The sequence below is a fragment of the Sitodiplosis mosellana genome, unplaced genomic scaffold (assembly GCF_009176505.1).
Source record: "Sitodiplosis mosellana isolate CC-2019 unplaced genomic scaffold, AAFC_SMos_1.0 Smas_scaffold_18, whole genome shotgun sequence".
NCBI classification, from domain to species: Eukaryota; Metazoa; Arthropoda; class Insecta; order Diptera; family Cecidomyiidae; genus Sitodiplosis; species Sitodiplosis mosellana.
The window spans coordinates 1,079,128-1,096,414 of NW_022595260.1; the positions used below are offsets into that span (position 1 = coordinate 1,079,128).

The following is a 17,287-nucleotide window of genomic DNA, read 5'->3' on the forward strand; positions in this document are numbered from 1 at the left end:
TCAGGTTATCCAGGTCTTCCAGCATCCCCATTGTCAGGTTATCCAGGATCCTCATTGCCCGCACGTAAGTTCATCCGTTCATAATCATCACATCAGCCGAATTGTAATTTCCATTTTTGACTTACACATGTTTTTTTTATCTCATTGAAGCGATTACAATTCAGCCAGCCGCCTCTGTACCCACTGAAATTTCCGCCCTTCTCGCTGGCATGACACCATTCATGCCAGCTTCACCTTCTGCTTCACCTGCTGCTCCACCAGCCGGTGCACCATGCGGTTGCCCATTGTATTAATTTTCATATGAAAGTGATTTTTGATAAATAAAAAAAGAAAGAAACGAAAAATTGAAATACAAAGTGTCCTTTGTCTTATCTCATTTTGGTCCCACCCTCTGCTTTGAGTAGAAGTCAAACCAATTTTGTATTGAAACATGTCCATTTAAATGGAAAAATATTTGAGACAATAGGTTCCAATCGAAATTTTATTGATGAAAGGTTTCCGATTTCATCAAAACTATTGTTTTGGTGATATCATCTCTCTAGCCGATTCCCTTGACTATTCACAAATTGATTCAAACATATTAAAATCAATTTGTCTGAATAAAAGAACCTATGAAGCGATTACAGCTAAAACAGATGTGAATAAAAAGAAAACAGCTATTTTTTCAATTTTTTTTTCAATGCTTTATTCGTAAAATTATTTTGCGTGATTCTTGGGAAAACATTGCAGATTGGTTTTTACACGTATAGTTTTTTGTGATTTTTTTTCTTCACTTTTCTATTTTTTTTCTTTCTCACATTTTCACATATCAGTTTTTTTTTGTTGCTCACTAAAATTCGGGAAGAATTAAAACAAAGTTAAAAATGAAAATTGGTTGATGTAAATAATACACGTAATACACAGTATAATGTTCTTTGATGATAATGATGATACATTTAGCGTCACTTTAAATATATATATTTGTTATATAAATTTTTTAGTTTATCCGACCCACTGCAGCATTTCATTTGATCAATCAAATTAATATTTAGCAGTTGCGTTTCTTTGTCATATCGAAATATTCCGAAGATTTTTTTCTCTTTCTTCTACTTCTTCTTTATCATTTGCTAAATTATGTTTAAAATACATAATCTATGTGTAAGTGAAAGGTGAATAAATATGAATTAATACATTTATTCCACTATAACTGCCATGTGTGCTTAGTATCTTTCATTCAATCATTCATTCATTCCATTGATTTCAACGCTGATGTTTTTGTTTTTCTCTTTCATTTTAACTTTGTTAAATGTTGATTTGATTTCTGTTTCCACTACGATAATTTGCCTATTTCCTTCAAAATAATTCCTCTACTCATTTTATCGTCTACGTCTATGTTGGTAGAATATAGTAGAGGCGGCGGATTCAATTTCTTAGTTCAGCTAGAAAAAAAAAGATTTGTAGAGTTATTGCATGTATTCAACCACTGCCGCGTGCGTTCGCCCACCCGAAGAAGAAGGAAACTTTATTTATATAGTGTATTATATCTTCTTTCTTTCAAATCACACAATTTTTCATTAAAAAGGGCAAACATATCCACAATTCTCTCTTTCACTTCGTTTTGTAGGCCTATTGCTGAAAGTACGAGTTTCGTATGGAATTCAGCGGAACACACGAAAAAATATATATCAATTTAACATAAATTTGTATAGATAAAATAGTACAGTCAAACTCTCTTTCAAAAAGGAAAAAATAAAATAAAATTATAATAAAAAAAATAATAAATCTAGAATTTTGATCTAAAAAGGGATTTCATGTTTGTTTAGTTTTGTTTGCAAGGTACTAGAGGATATTTTCTAAACAATTTTTCTTTCAAACATTGGGATTCTTAAATTGGGTGTCTATATGTTTGTTGGTTGATTGGTTGATTTCTTCAACCCTCGCCACAACATTTAAATGGACTGAAATTTATGAAATTTTGGCTTGAATATACATACACTCAATATGTCTCTGTGTGACTGCACTGTATGAGTTACTGCAAACTCATTATACATATAATTTTTTCAATTCAATTTATGCATATGTCAAAAGTTTAAGCAATATTTTTTTTCTTGAGATAAAGTTCTCTCTACTTCGCATATTCTCCCGCTCCAAATGGCCGTCAATTTGATTTTCTTTTTTTTCTTTTTAATTTTTTCTAAATTTCTGCAGCATTTTTTCCATTTCGGTGCAGTCGTCCCTTCAGTCAATATCAAGAAGAACACAATTTGAGGTGTTGATCAATTTTCAATCGATCTGAGTTTTTAAAGCGTAGTAGTTTTCATTGATGCGCGCACATTGACATTCTAATCAATCAAAAATAATTAATCATCATTTTGAAACGGTGTAGATGGTGAGAGAGATTGATAATAATGTGTGGAATAAATGCCGCAGAAAATGTGAACGGTGTGTTTGTTTTGTTGTACAAGTAAGCCCATCATGCTACATACATAAAATACTCATGTTATAAAACATCTTACGATTTACACAAAAAAATGGATATTATTTGAATACGGTAAAGACATAAATTATGAATTCAAAATGAATGTATGTGTACTTTGCATTTACGATTAAACGTAGCTACTCCATTATTATTATCATTAACGATAAATGGATTACAATATCTTAGAAAATTGTCATTTTTTCGGATTTACGCACGCTCAACGAAATAATAACTACTTTCATTTCCGTCTATGAACCGTCTCTTTGACACCACAGTCCTCGATTTTTTTATGCTTTGCGTGTGCCAACAGAGTGACTAATTTTTTGTGTGAATCACCAACTATCCAGCCATGTTGCTCGAGATGATTTTCACTGTTGTCTCCGTCTTCATTTTCACTGTCCGCTTCGATTCGACCGAATTCTTCATCGCTCGACGATGACCAATAGTAAAGCATCTCAGATGCAATTCTCTTCCGCCGTGGCATTGGTTTGCCATCTTTGGTTGCTTTACCGCTTGATTTCGAGGTTGGTATCGATGTATCCACTTCTTTTGCTGGCTTATTATTCTTTTTCTCACTAACTTGCTGATGCTGCTGCTGTTGCTGCTGGTGCTGTGGTTGTTGTTGTTGTTGTTTAGGTGGTTGATGCTTGATTTTAGGCATTGGTTTTTTGGCTGATTTCTCTTTTGTTTTTACTTTTGATTTTTTCTCCACCAAATCGTCGCGAGAAGTGATTGTACGACGACGGTTGCGGATTTTAGCTCGTTTCGCTTTCTTATTCCAGTGTTCGTCAAAGTCGCTTTCGTCTTCCGATCGGAATTTTTCCGACAGCGTTTTCTTCGATTTAGATGGCTTCACGACCTCCACTTGCTCATCTTCTCCTCCTCCTCCTCCTCCTCCTCCTCGGACAACTACTTCCTCTTCTTTTTCACTTTTCGTTCCGTTGTTTTCACTGGTTGTGGTTGTGGTTGTGGATGTTGTTGTGGTTTCGATCTTCACTTTACGATTGCCTTCTTTGGATTTATCTCTCTTCGCATCAGAGTTTGTAGTTTTGGTCGATTTTTCTTGTGCAGTAGGTTCACCGTGTTCTAGCTTTTCGGCTGCTGCTTTGGCTTCGGCGTTGTGTTTCTGAGATCTGGCCTTTGAACGTTGCGCTTTCATTTCAGCCTCCTGAATCAATGCAATTATATCTTTTGTCGAATGGAATTCTTCGTACTCATCCGAGCTCCACGTTTCAACCAATTTGTTTTGGCGATTTGCGGTGCATCTGCGTTGCGCTTTGCGCATCCCAACACCGATAATGCCCTTGATTTGTTCCACTGACATGCCCCATTCAGCCTCTAAATTGGCCACTTCACGCGATTTACGTGATTTGCGATGTGAATGCGAAACAAGCGATTCCAATTGACCATCGATCAAACTATCGGTTTGCTGTTCGGTTCTAACTTCTTCACATTTCGGTGTCATTTCGGGTGCTTCAATCACTCCTGATTGCTTCTCTCTTGCTGGGCTCCTATTTTTCAAATTGTCAAAGATTTCGTCCAGATCATTCTTGGGCATCGGTTTCGTGACTGTCGGTTTCTCTTTGTTGCACTCAACCGGTGTCGTTTCAACGTTTTTCTTGGCATTCTTGAAAATTCGGCCCATAATCAAACTTTTGTTTTGTGAATTGTTGGCTGGTTTTGTGCTCCTTGACGATTGTGACGTTTCGCGATCGCTATTTTCGTCTTCTTCTACTGGATTTTCTTGGTCTTCGGTGCCACTGCCACTCACCGAATTGAAATTGTAATAATCATCACGATCCGAATAACTTGATTCTTCCTCTTGGTCATCACACTGCTTCTTCGGCGTTTCATTTGCTTTGGATGGAGACGATTCGGTTGGCGTTGAATGTGATTCAGCTTTGCTCGGACGTGTATGTGTCATGGGGATGATTTCATCTTCAACCGAATCGTGAGACTCTTCAAAGTCGTACACATCTTTCGGTTTGGATGTATCTACGATTTTCGCCGACAATTTGTTTTTGTTCGTTGTGCGGCACTTCTTTTTGCGATCTTTGTAGCCGGTCTTTTTGCCAATTGATTGAGCTCGTTTACGTGTCCGTGGCGACACATGAAACGAAGCCTCGAATGATTTCGTTTTCAATTCGATTGAATGCAATTTCGTAGTGTCTGATGAAACCATGAACAGTGTTGACTGCTTTGCAGTGGAGCATTTGGCTGAGAGATTCGGTTTTTGCGGAGATTTTGCGATGATCTTCGGATTGGATTTATTACTGGTTGTGGCCGATGTTCGTGGCTCAATCAGATCGAATGGGACATCGTTGCCGAGAGCGATGTCAGCCAGTGCAGCCAATTTGCAGCCATTCGAATTTGGGCTGCGGTCAAGGGCGTGCTGCATATCCAAACCAGATGTCGGAATAGACACCTTGAGATTCTCGTAACCTTTGAGAGCGGCTTTCGTGCGCGGTCGTGACAACGACGAACTTTGTGAAGATGTCGAATGAAGTGGCGAATCCAAATGTGATCTACGGTAGGATAAATTGCGATAAAATTAAAAATATTTTTTCCATCTTCACTGTTTTGGTAAAGAGTTTCATGATACGTACCTGTTTGAAAATGACCGAAAATCAACATTTTCATGCGGTAGTGATGCTTGCATATAATGGGTGCCTTCACCTTTCTGCGGAGTATTGTGTGAGATCTTTGGAGCTGCATCTGGAAAATGATTTGACCGTTCGAGTATAGTTTGTGCATAGTTTTCACTTTCGCTGGCATCCTGAGACGATGGAAAACTGTCACCCATATCAGAATACGAATCCGGATAATTTCGTAGGATTGTCGAACTGTGGGGATAACTGGAACTGCTGCTTGACCGAGCCACTTTTCCACTGGCCGAAGCGTCCGCATTTTCATTTGATTGACGTGCTTCGAACATATTGGTATCTTTCTCACGGCCACCAATTGGTTTTGACGGTGTCGCGCGTTCCAACGAAAATACTTTGTGTGTTTTCGATGAGCTCGGAACTTGCGGGCACGAGTATGCCGGATTTGAATCAGACGAAATGTCACTAAATTGATTAATATCCAATTTTGGAAGACCCGGCCGTGGGCTCGAATGTGATCGTGGCGATTGTGCTGCGTGTGCAATGTTCGACGTTTGTTCAGTGCATTTCGGTGTCACCGGTTTCGTAATTAGCTCCGGCATATTCAAGCCAACCGTTTGTCTATCCGAACCCTTCAACATGCTGCAACACTCGTAGAACAAACGCTCCTCCTGGCTGAGTGTTAGCCGTGAATTCAATGACGATGGTGTCAAATTACTTTTTGGATTGCCATTGAACCGGGAGCTTTGTTCGGGCGATGAGATCGGTTCGACACCACCACTATGGTTTATGTGATTTGGTGACACGTAAGGTGAACAATTTGTGCTGTTGGTTTTAATTGGAGAACTTCGACTTCGGATTACCGACGACTGAATATTTTCATGTGTTTCGGGTGGCACAATAATTTTAACAGGCGGTATGCTGTTCTCGGGCGCCATCCTTGTTGTCGCGGTTGTCGTTGTCATCGTCACAATTTTTTCACTACTTGATACTTTATCCTCTTTTGGCGTTGTCAATTTCACTAATTCCTCTTTGACCACCACACTCTGTTCATCCGCTGTCACTTTATTCTCGTTTTGTTTTTCCTTTGCACTCAAAAACTCTTGCTCGGACAGTTTCGAGATGTGCGTTATGGTTGCTTTGTGATTGTTCAAACCGTTTTGATTTCGAAAAGATTTGTTACAAATGTCACAGAAATACGAAACGGTTGGCGATGCAAACAGTCGCCGTTCTTTATCCCTCCTGGACTTTCGGCTTGACGATAGAATTGATTTCTTTCGACGCTTCTTCTTACTACCACCACTCGTTATCGACGTCGATTGTGAGAATGTCGTGTAAACACTCTCATTATCCTCCAAATCCATATCAATTAGCTCTGTGTTGGTATTCTCATCGTCAGAGCCATCGCCACCACCACCACCACCACCATCATCATCATTCTGAGTCGATGGTTCTTTCAAATTCTGTTCGACACATTTGTCATTGTTCGACTCGTTCGCTTCGTTCGATTCGTTCGCACTCTCTTCCAAGTGTTTGTTAATATTTGATACTAAGGCACTTATATCATTTTGAACAGACGCTTCGGAGAGATCTTTTGATTCGGCTGCTAATGCTGCTGGTGACACAGAGAACTCGCTATCTGGTTTCCTTGGCAAACCTTTGGCAACATCGGCGAGACACAATTCATCATCGGAATCGGTTCGATCGGCCTTTTCACGAATCTTGCTCACAATCTGTGAAATGATCGTGTCTTGCGAATCATCATTTTGCAACGATGGCATAAATGATATCGTCGCATTGTCCCCTGCGATAGCTGTTATCGATTTTTTCTCAGCCTTCGTTGCAATGGTTTTCTTTGTTGTTTTCTTTGGTGGCGGCTCAGTTTTATCGACGACAAATGCGCTGTTCAAATTCTGTGATACCTGATTATGCAATTCCTTACGATTTGATTTCCCCAATGCAATGGCAATTTTAGCAATGTTCATATCCGATTCAATTGGCGATTTGGGATTTATGTCGATGGCATCTTTGTTCTTTTTTGACTCTTTTTTGTTGCTGCTGTTGTTGTTGGTAGTGGTGCATTGTGCTGTTTCCAGTTTTTGTTGTGATGAACTTACGCCAGACATTGCCTTTTCATTTCGTAGTAAATCGAAAATATCGTTCATTGTAGCAGTCGTGCCAGTGACGGTTGGTTGTTGTACTTGCACTTGCACCTGCACTTGTGACACAACATCAGATGGACTGTTCACAGTCACGGTAACCGTATCACGGAAATTATTGCAAGATAGTATGCTTGGTCGGAGCAAAGGCTTCTTTGGTGGATTTAATGAGCTATTTGATGAGCTCGACGACGATGACGATGATGAAGATGAAGATCTTAGCGATGTTTTGATTGATTTCTTCAGTTTCTTCTTCGAAATGCGCGAGAATAGATCTTTTGCACGACTTTTCACCACTCCAAACATGTTTGATTTGACGCTTTTCTCACTCGCACACGTTGGGCTGGAACGACCCCAGAAATTCAATTTGCTCTCATTGGATGAAGGGGTTTTGTCTTTATCTAGCACCACCCCTATGCTTTGTTTATTATCGATGCCGCTGCCGCTTTGCCACTGAGGAAAAACTACATTTTTTATTGATGGAACACGAGACAGTGCTTCTTTGTCAGCCAAACCGATGATATCGTTCAATCGTTCTTTCTTCTGACTCAATAGCACCTCGGCAAATATTGAATTCGATTTAGATTTTACACTGTGGTCAGAGCTTGTCGCATCACTCGTTATCGTAGACGAAGCATGAAGACTTTGCGGTTTTTCACTGGATTGTGTTGTCGTTGTTGATTTACCAAACAGACTTTTCTCCGACACTTTATCAATGACAACATTACCGTGAATGTTTGGCGCAGTTGAAGTAATGACACTTTTCTTATTGATATCATCGTTCAAAGGTGCATCCGATGAATCATTTATAATTTTGCTCGTGACACTTTTTATTTTGGCTGAATCGACACCGACGGCGTTGGTTTCGGAATAATTTTTCTTTTTCACTTCTTTTTTCGAAGACTTTTTCTTTGATGATTTCTTTTCCTTTTTTGATTTGTTCACCCATTTCTCAGTTTCTGGCTCCGGTTTGATTTCCTTTGGATTTCGATTACTCTCCTCTACCGATGAACTGGAGCCATCCGCTAGTGTTTGCGGTTCCTTGTTGCCAGTCTGCTTTGGGGTGGATGATTTTTTACGCGCATCTTTATCGGATTTACTACTCTTCGAAGAGGATTTTTCATTTTTCTTCGGTTCAATGGTTTCAAACAGTTTTTTCGATTTACGTTTTGGAATCGGCGTTGTTGACAAACTGGTCGATATCAATTCGGCTTCGCTTTGTGACAATGACAGATCTTGGATTTTTTTCAACTCATCGACACGTGATTGATCGACTTCTTTGAAACTTTCTAGCAATTGATCGGCAATAATTTGAGCCAGCTCACTTTTTCGTTTTTTCTTCGGTTTAGGCGCCGATTTCATGGCGCTTGTTTCCATCTCATTTTCCTGCTCGACCGACGTTTCAACAAGTGTAACAGTCACCATCGGAGTTTCCGTTTTCTTTTCACTCACCTCATCTGTGGAGGGTGTTATGTCGAGGGTTTGAATGAAACCTTTTTCCGGATCCCATGGCAGCAATTCATCATCACTATTTTCAAACTTCATCGTATCCGACATTTGAATTTTGCCACTTTTTACACTCTTTTCGCCGTTTTTCTCTTTTTTCAGCTTTTTCTTACTATTCTTATCAGTCTTTGCAATGGATTTTCGTTCATTTTGTTTGCTATTGGATTTTCGTTTTTCAACCGGCTCTGCTTCTGGTTTTGTCTGCGATTTTCCTTCATCCTCACTTTTCGTAATTTGATCATCTGGCTTCGGTTTCGGTTCACTAGATTCCTGACTTTCCGTTGTTTCCACTGGTTGCTGTTTTTGTTGTAGTTCAACAACATCCTGACTCATATGAACACCATCGGGCAATGGTGCTTTAATTTCTTCGATTTTTGCATTAAGCTTTTTATTTGGTGTCATCGACGATTTAGTTTTTGACTTTTTAATTGGTGCCACTTCTTTTGAAGCGACTTCGGTTGACTTTTCATTCATTTCTGTATTTTTTTCTGGTTTTCCACTCGACAGTGCTTCCTTGACGGATTTTTCATTCACCGGTGTTTCACTTGTTGTGACTTTTTCATCCGGCATCAGTGTCTTCGATTCTTTTGCTGGTGTTTTCTTCTTTGTTGCTTTTGTAGCTTTGGTCGGTGTCTCTTTCTTTTCCGGTGGCATAGTTTCTAACGCTTTCAGCTCTTCAGTGGCCTGTTTTCCACTTCGTGTCGTTCGATTGTTCCCTCTACCTGCTACTGTATCCTTTGACGGAGTTGGAGTTTCTTTTTTAGCACTCTTCTTTGGTGAACTGTTAACATTTGATTGCTTCGTATCGACGATTCGGTGTTCATTCGGTATGATATTGGTTTTAATCTCATCTTCCACATCAATCGCCTTACTTTCGATATGAATCGTTTTGAGTTCATTCTCCTGTCCATCAACGGCTACCGATGCAATAGCCTCTTGCACAGGTGTCTGTGCATTCGCTACCACTGCTTTTTCCTTAATTATCGTTTGTTTGGCCGATTTTTTCTTGGTTTTTGGTGACGCTTTCGCCACACTATCCGAATCATTCAGGATCGATGGCTTCTCAATTACAGTAACTTGCACACTTGCAGCCACCTCAATTTCGAATTCTTGTTTACATTTGTCTGGTTTATTATTGTCATCAGAACTCGATTTTGGGATATCTGCTATAGGAGTATCAAGTTTTCGTTTCGATTGTGGTATTTTCTTTGTTTGGTTTGAAATTGCATTCACTTCACTTTGTGATTCTTTTTCGATCACCTGAACAAGCTCTTTTTCCTTTTTACTTTCCTTTTCTACCAACGTTTCTGTTGCTTCAAGCGTCACTTGTGTATCGGTAAAAGATTGATTAGCTGTTGTTTCATACTCTGACTCTTTCGACTGAATTGGAGTAATTTCTCTGGTTCTACGACTTCGTAGCTCCTTTCTGCCCATGTCTTCAGCAATCGAAATAAATTTAACAATGTTCTCTTGCTTTTTGGTTACATTCGAATCGATCTGCGCTTTATCTTTCATTTGGTCTTTTTCGCTGGCAGACACATCAACAACATTATCGTTGATTGAAACATCTTGCACATTAACCTGTGGAATACTCATTTTTGGCTCAAGTTTATCAATTGTTGCTTCTTTTTGCTTCGCCGTTGTTGTTGTGACTTTAGTCATCGTCATAATTTCAGCACACGACTTTGGCGTTTCTTCTTTTTTTTGTTCATCAGTCGTGAATTTCAATTGAGTTTGTTCACTGCCTGGACTCAAAATAGGTAGCAATGCAGACGATTGATCGATGAATGGAACGCCAAGTTTTTCTTGAAGTTTTCCTGTCAACATTGCAATGCAATCATTCAATTTGCGGGTGCGGCGACGCGGCGAAATGTTATCCAGTTGCGGCTCGGGCTCGGGCGGCTGAAGTCTGTTGACCGTTGTTTTTTCGTCGACCTCCTTCGATGAATGTGCGGCAGAGAGATTCTTTAGAGGCGATATGCACAAGTTTAATGGTTCATCCAACGGTTCAATCGTTAGTGATAGTGGCATTGTTACCGGTGTTGAAGAAGTTAACGATGATGATAATGTTTGTGTATGTGGATGTGGATGTGGATGTGATACTAGTGCATCTACTTTGGTCGGAAGCGACACAGGTTCTGTTGGGTTTTTCGACACAATTGGAATATTATCAGTTGACTGTTTTTCATCGACTTTTTTGGTTTCTTCTTCCACTGGTAAAACCGAATCAGGTTGGGTTATTGCGTTCGTTTGATTTTGGCATTTGGCACGCATTTCATTTATTATTGTTTTTATTGACCGCTTTCGTTTGAGACGTGGAGCTTTAGGCTCACTCTTCTTGGCTGCAGCATCAGACGTTTGATCATTTGCTTCAATATTTGCGTGCACTTCTTCTGCTTTAGTTTTGTCCTCGTCAAAAGTTGTGCTGGTATTTTTCTCTAAATTTTGGTCGTCATGATCGGCATTTGTTGTGGTTGATTTCTTCTCATTGTCCGAAGACAACAGCAATAGCGACGACGACGACGACGACGACGACGACGACGATGACATTGACGATGTAGATGTTTGGCTCATTGTTTTTTTACTGCTTGATTCATCATTTGACTTATCATTTTCAGCTGGTTTGTCCATTTTGTTAAGGTTGCGATTGGAGCGACGAAAAGATAGTGTTCGTAGAAATGTCTTTTTGCTTTTCGTTTTCAATTTATTTTTATCTAACTTAGCGCTATTAGTGTTTTTCGATGTGTTTGGTAAATGATGTGTTGTGCACAGAAGACGTTGTTTTTGTCCGCGTCGAAATGTTTTCGTTAGTTTTGTGACTACAGCTTTTGTTCGTCGACGAAATACACTGCCGAGATCATTATTGGTTTTCTTGTTTTTTGCCATTTCGTTGGCTGGATTTTTGCTGGACGTCGAAGACGATGTGGACGGTGCCGGTGATGTGGTTGTAGCCGATTTGCGGACACTTTCACTGACACTCGCATTGTCTCCGATCTCCTTATCCTTTGCTTTTGCTTTTGTCGTTGGTCCAGCAGCATTTAATGATGAGCGTGTCCGTCGTACAACTGCGTTTGCCGCTTCAACGCTGCGCCGCTTCCTTAAAGCTAAATTTGTTCCAACGGAGTTTATGGTTGTGCTGCTTGTTGATACGACCTTGAATCCACGTGAGTTACCCTTTGTTTTTTGCTTTAGCAAGATTTTCTTGCGATTTAAGGGATTTGGCAGATGCTTTTTGTTCTTGTTATTTGGTTTTGGTACCAAATCTGGGAAAATCTGACGCACAGCCCGTTTTGCTGGCAAATTGGCGAGCATTCGCTGAATCGATTCGGCTAAGAATGAAAAAAAATGATAAAACATAAATTAATACCAAATAAAATGCTATAGTTGGATTAAATAGGAAAAATCACTATACTCACCATCACTTGGTCGTTGTCTAGGTGTTGATGGTTCTTTTGATTTTTGTGATGCGCTCGTATCACTGTTGCGCCTTTCCTTTTTTGGTCTCGAAATTTTACGGGCACTCGACGAACTAGATCGTTGTGGTCTTCGTCGTTTCGTTCCAAAATAACGGTATTTGATGTTATTTCGCTTCTTGGCCAAAATCCATGCGTAATCACTCGAACAGTCCAACATGTGACGATACAAATCCAATGTTCCTTTGCACTGACGATTACATTTCGAGCAGCTTTTCGTCACGGTCATCGCTATCTCCGACGAACTGTTTGCATTTTCATCATCAGCAGATGCTGAGTACGAACGATCTGATACCGATGCGACCGACGACGAAATACTGACCTTGGAATTGCGTGAATTCGAATCCAAATCGAACGAATCACTTTTAGTCAAACTCATTGAACTGGATGTAACGCTATCCATTGAGTCTTCGGCGGCGTTGCAAATGCTATTATTGAAGAATTGCTTCTTGTGGTATTCGTTGTGCCGTTGCAGTGCTAATGAAGGGATATAAAAGTTACGGAAAAGATTGCCATCAATCAGTTCCTTACCGACGATTTCGTAGTGCGTTGAATGAACGTAAGGATGTTTCGATGTTTTGTGTTCTTCGAGTGTTCGCACTGTTGAAAACAGCGAACCACATCCAAAGCAAATGTAGCAACGTGGTCGAGCCCATTCTCCACTCAAAATCACTGTTGACTGAAAGGTGTCAGTGCGTTCACGTTTTATCAAATTCATCAACGCTGGAAATTCGGGATCACGCAGAGTGTCCGTTATTGAAATGCAGGTGGATGTTGAGGTGCTGGGTACAATTCTATCGCTTTGCTTAAGATCGTCAACTGATTCCTGTTTAATGATGGATTGGTCACTTTGCTCAACATTAATCTTCGGGACAATTCTGGTATCCAAAATTTTATTGAGTTGATCGATTAGCTTTCGTTTTTCCTCTCTGGCTGCTTCTCCAACTGTCAAGACATTGTCTTCGCCTGATATTTCATTTTCTTGCCGGGTGACAACCTCGTGTCGCATTCGCATCGTTAACTGTGTCCACATATCAAGTGTGGACAAATCGCGCATGCCACATGTCGATTGTTTGATTTTCTTCACAATTTTACCGCCTTCATTCACATATTTATACTTTTTTACGCAATCCCATTTCCATTTCCACGAATTCTTTGTGATTGGCTTTTTCATTTTGCCGGGTGTGAGTGATTCACCGCCGTGCTGTTGTGCCGTTAGCAGTGTGGGAAAGGCAGTAAACGCTGATATTGTAGTTGCTTCATGGATTTCCGCTTCGATGACGAGCGGACTCTTGACTAGAATACTTCGAACGGTGGGAACACTGGCGACTGGGCTCAATGGGCTTGGCGACATTGGACCGCTATCCAGTTTGCCATCGAGATGACAGGTCAAATTCTGTTTGACATTCTGATTCACAGACTCGTAAAAATCTTCGTCGAAGGCGTGAACGATCGGTTCGACCTTGGTGCTGTTGATCTGTTTCGATGATTCGCTGATGTCATGGCTACTTGGAATCGATTGCTTCGAATTCTTATTGCTACGCGTTGATCGTGTCGACTCGAACAGTTCGGACGAGCATCCGCGCCGATTTTTCGCACCTTTTCGTGAACGCGGTGATCGATTCAATCCAATGCCCAGGCGAGATAAGAACGTTTCTTCGCTCGACAGCAAATGCTTTCGCGTCGATCGTTCAGACTTTGTTTTGAGATCGGTTGACCGACGGAGTCGGTTTCGCAGGCTCGACTGATCCGACGCTTCATTCGAGTCGAAATCCACTTGGACCGTGAGCGGGGTAACTGCTGCATTTAAAGATGAAGATGATGGTGATAAAGTATTGGCCATTGATGATTGCACATTTCGCGGTGTTTTTCTTTGCGTTTCTTTCTTCGATTTGGCATCGTTGTATCCATGTAAAGCACTGGCATGTTTCTGTAGAAGTTCTCGTGTTTGAAACCGCATCATACATATTTCACAAGCGAAATACTTATCACCATGCTGTTGAACCAAATGATGCACCAGTTGCGTTAACTCTTCACTCTCTAAGCAGGTAACTTTGCCAACATTGCAATACGAGCAACCAGGGTAGTTTTGGACCGATGCATTGTTTGTGGTTCTTGCACTTGTTCGCCGGCCCGATTTGCTTTGATGTACACGTTCCACGTGCTTTCCATACAGCTTTAAACTCGAAAATGTGCGATCACAGTACAAACAGAACACTTTATTTGCTGCGGTTGCATCGTCTTTTTCGCCCGTTGGCGAAACTTTTGTAGAAATCGTATCCACAATGCCTGCCAATCGTTCCAATGAAACGCTGCAGTTAAAATGATCCTTCTTTATACTGAAATCATCGAGACTCTTGCCACCGATTCTCGTTCTCGTGGATAATTCAACGGGAGTCGAAAACTCTTTGAACTTTTTTTGGTCAGCAAATGGCACCGATATACTCTTCTCACTGGGATGAACACAATCGTTTATTGTATAGCGACGATTTCGTATTGACTTCGGTTTAACGGCTAATGGAATCAAATTTGTCGTAGCGAATGTCATCAGAGTGTCGGTCGATGTTCTACTGCTACTGCTACTAGTACTGGTGCTGGTGCTGTTGTTGTTGCTATTGCAGCTACTGCTACTACTGCTGCTACTGCTGATTTCACATGATTTCGGTGGTGTCATCACATCCGGATTTATTGAACACAGTCGCTTCGATGTGCGTAGCTGGCGCTTCGTTTCATTCTCTTCGGGTTGATTTGTTGCGCTATTGCTGTTCATTTTAAACGATTCGGCAATTTGTAAATCATCTTTCGCTTTCGAATTCGATTCCTCATTTGTAAATAGTTCCTCATACTGATGTGTTGAACCACTTCTATGTACCATTTTATTCTATAAAACGAAACGAAACGAAACGAAACGTAAGAAGAAAAGAAAAAAACAGATTCCAGATATAAATGTCCATTTCCAATAAGAATGAAAAGCGGGTACGGTCAGTTGGTTTCTATTATTGTGGAATGTCGGGTGTTTTATATATAATTATGTTTCTCTCTATTAGTACACAAAAAAAGTCTCATTCATCCGTTTTCAAGTCGATTCACTTTAAGAAAAAAAAATATTCATTTGTTTTCATTTTAACCGCAAGTGAAAATTTTCAGGCTCAGGAAATATGTTATTTTATTGCCCACAAAAACACATACATACACACATACACACATGATGAATGGCTGTTTACACACTGCACTCGAAGCATTCAGAACTCGCGCATCGGGCTGTTCTCACTTGAGTTTTCTTAATTTGCGTGCTCTACTTTGGATATTAGGAGAAAATTATGAAAATATGAAAACGATGTCACTTGGAATATCGTGGTTTTATTTTTTTTTATGTAGAAAGATGGCGTCTACCGCATATATTTACATATATACATAATTCTATATACTCTCCATATCTTAAATGCCTGATGATTCCATTTACATGTAAGTTAAATTACATTTGATACGCGAAAGAAATGGAACACGTAGTTTCTTATGTTTTGTTTTGTCAATCGATTCACATACAAATACGCACACATACACACACGTCATACGCATTTCCAAAACTGCACACTTAATTGCAATTTGAGGTCTTTCACATTCTCTTTGCCATCTTTGCGTTTTATTTTCGTAACAGCATGTGACTGCGTTGCGACTACGTCTCGTAACAAAAAGCACTTTTCGGTCATTCAGTATAATTAGACGAAGCATTTTATCACCATTCAAAAATATGTTTACTATCCCGAAGCGATTGATTATTGTTGAAATATTGTTTATTTACAAAACAATTGTGTGTTTCGAAGCTGAACACATTTTTCCAACGAAATCGCTTCGTTTTGGTGAACCAAGACGAATTTACAATGCAATCGAATGCATTCACTACGCACAGCATACATCGTCATCAACATCATCATCACACAATGAACGAAGCACACACAGGTTTCTCACAGTCGAACTCATTGCAAATGTTCCAATGAAAAAAAAGATTCACACTTCATACACCAAAAACCACTCCATTTCCGAATAATAAATTTTTAACCAATTGATTGAATGCAATGCACAAATTCATGTTGTGCAAAATAATCAACAAAACTTACCGTAAACGAAGAAAAAAAAGTATAAATAAAAGCGAAGAAGATTTATCAAAACATTAACATAGAAGAAGTAAAAGTTAATATGGCGCTGTACAGCACTCTTGTACGAACGACGATGAAAAATCACACAAAAGCAGCAACAGAAGGCGTAGTCTGCCACCATACACACTCAAAAACACAATAAGCACAAGTTATTCAGTTTTCCATCATCATAATCGTCCTCAATTTTAAGATACAATCGAGAAAATTTTGCTTGATTGTTACATTTTCGCCGCTCCAAATGCAATTAATACGGCTTTTTGCTCGATATTTTTTTAATCAATTATTTCACTGAAAATTCGATTTTTTCCTATTGCACTACGCGAACTCAATTTTTCGACAGTCGTCTTGACTCTACTCTTCGTGTATTTTATTCTCTCTTCATTTCATTCTATTCACTGTGCACCGGTCAATAGTCTTAGTGTTCTTTACAGTGGGATGTGATTGTGTTGGGGCCGTTTCTCACTCATTTCACCAATTTCACTCATCGTTCACTTGCTTCGCACACGATTCAGTGTCGACGAACACGACCATCTGAACAGAGCAACCAAAATGTCAAAGCCACCATATAATCAATATGCTAACGCTTTTCAATCTGAAAAATATCTAGAGCAAAAATGTTTATCAATCATTTCTAATTTTTTGCTGTAAAATTACCAATTAAATTTTTTTTCTCAGAAGCTATCAGTTTATTTTGATTTTGATCGTAAAATAATTACAGTATTTTTTTTCACTCACAATACATACGATTCTCGTCTCTGTTGAGCAGCAATTGAGCAGAGATGGTTTTGAGTTGACTTGATTTCAGATGCGCGTATTTTTGCGATTGTGTGCGTGCGCTCACATGTGTGTGTGGCACAGAGAGCGAACCAGAGAAAGAGAGAATGATTGAGTGGTTTCGTAGCATTAAATGCATTTCGAGTTTGTATAATGT

General features: G+C 39.7%; 2 protein-coding genes across 3 annotated transcripts in view; one reads left to right on the forward strand and one right to left on the reverse strand.

Annotated features, from left to right (window-relative positions):
- Positions 1–369, forward strand: part of LOC129568311 (uncharacterized) — a 1,335-nt gene extending 966 nt beyond the window's left edge. Inside the window, exons 4-5 of the mRNA XM_055446000.1 lie at positions 5–64; positions 151–369. Of these exons, the coding sequence (XP_055301975.1) occupies positions 5–64; positions 151–293 (203 nt within the window). The 3' untranslated portion in view covers positions 294–369. The remainder of the gene's footprint in view (positions 1–4; positions 65–150) is intronic.
- Positions 370–659: 290 nt separating this feature from the next.
- LOC129568307 (serine-rich adhesin for platelets) lies at positions 660–17,169 on the reverse strand. 2 transcript variants are annotated; one of them, XM_055445994.1, is made up of 5 exons: positions 17,092–17,169; positions 16,318–16,959; positions 12,143–15,080; positions 5,065–12,055; positions 660–4,983 (listed from the first exon to the last, which is right to left on the reverse strand). In XM_055445994.1, the coding sequence occupies exons 3-5, from the start codon at positions 15,072–15,074 to the stop codon at positions 2,697–2,699; spliced, it is 12,210 nt and encodes a 4,069-aa protein (XP_055301969.1). In that variant the 5' UTR covers positions 15,075–15,080; positions 16,318–16,959; positions 17,092–17,169; the 3' UTR covers positions 660–2,696. The 2 variants fall into 2 exon arrangements, with proteins under 2 accessions (XP_055301969.1, XP_055301971.1); XM_055445996.1 differs by lacking the exon at positions 17,092–17,169 and adding an exon at positions 17,011–17,091.
- Positions 17,170–17,287: the final 118 nt, after the last annotated feature.

Coding starts and splice junctions, on each gene's coding strand:
- LOC129568307 (XM_055445994.1), bottom strand. CDS start 15,074: ATGGTACATAGAAGTGGTTCAACACATCAGTATGAGGAACTATTTACA. Junction 12,056..12,142: donor TAGACAACGACCAAGTGATG/GTGAGTATAGTG, acceptor TTTCATTCTTAG/CCGAATCGATTCAGCGAATG. Junction 4,984..5,064: donor TTTCGGTCATTTTCAAACAG/GTACGTATCATG, acceptor ATCCTACCGTAG/ATCACATTTGGATTCGCCAC.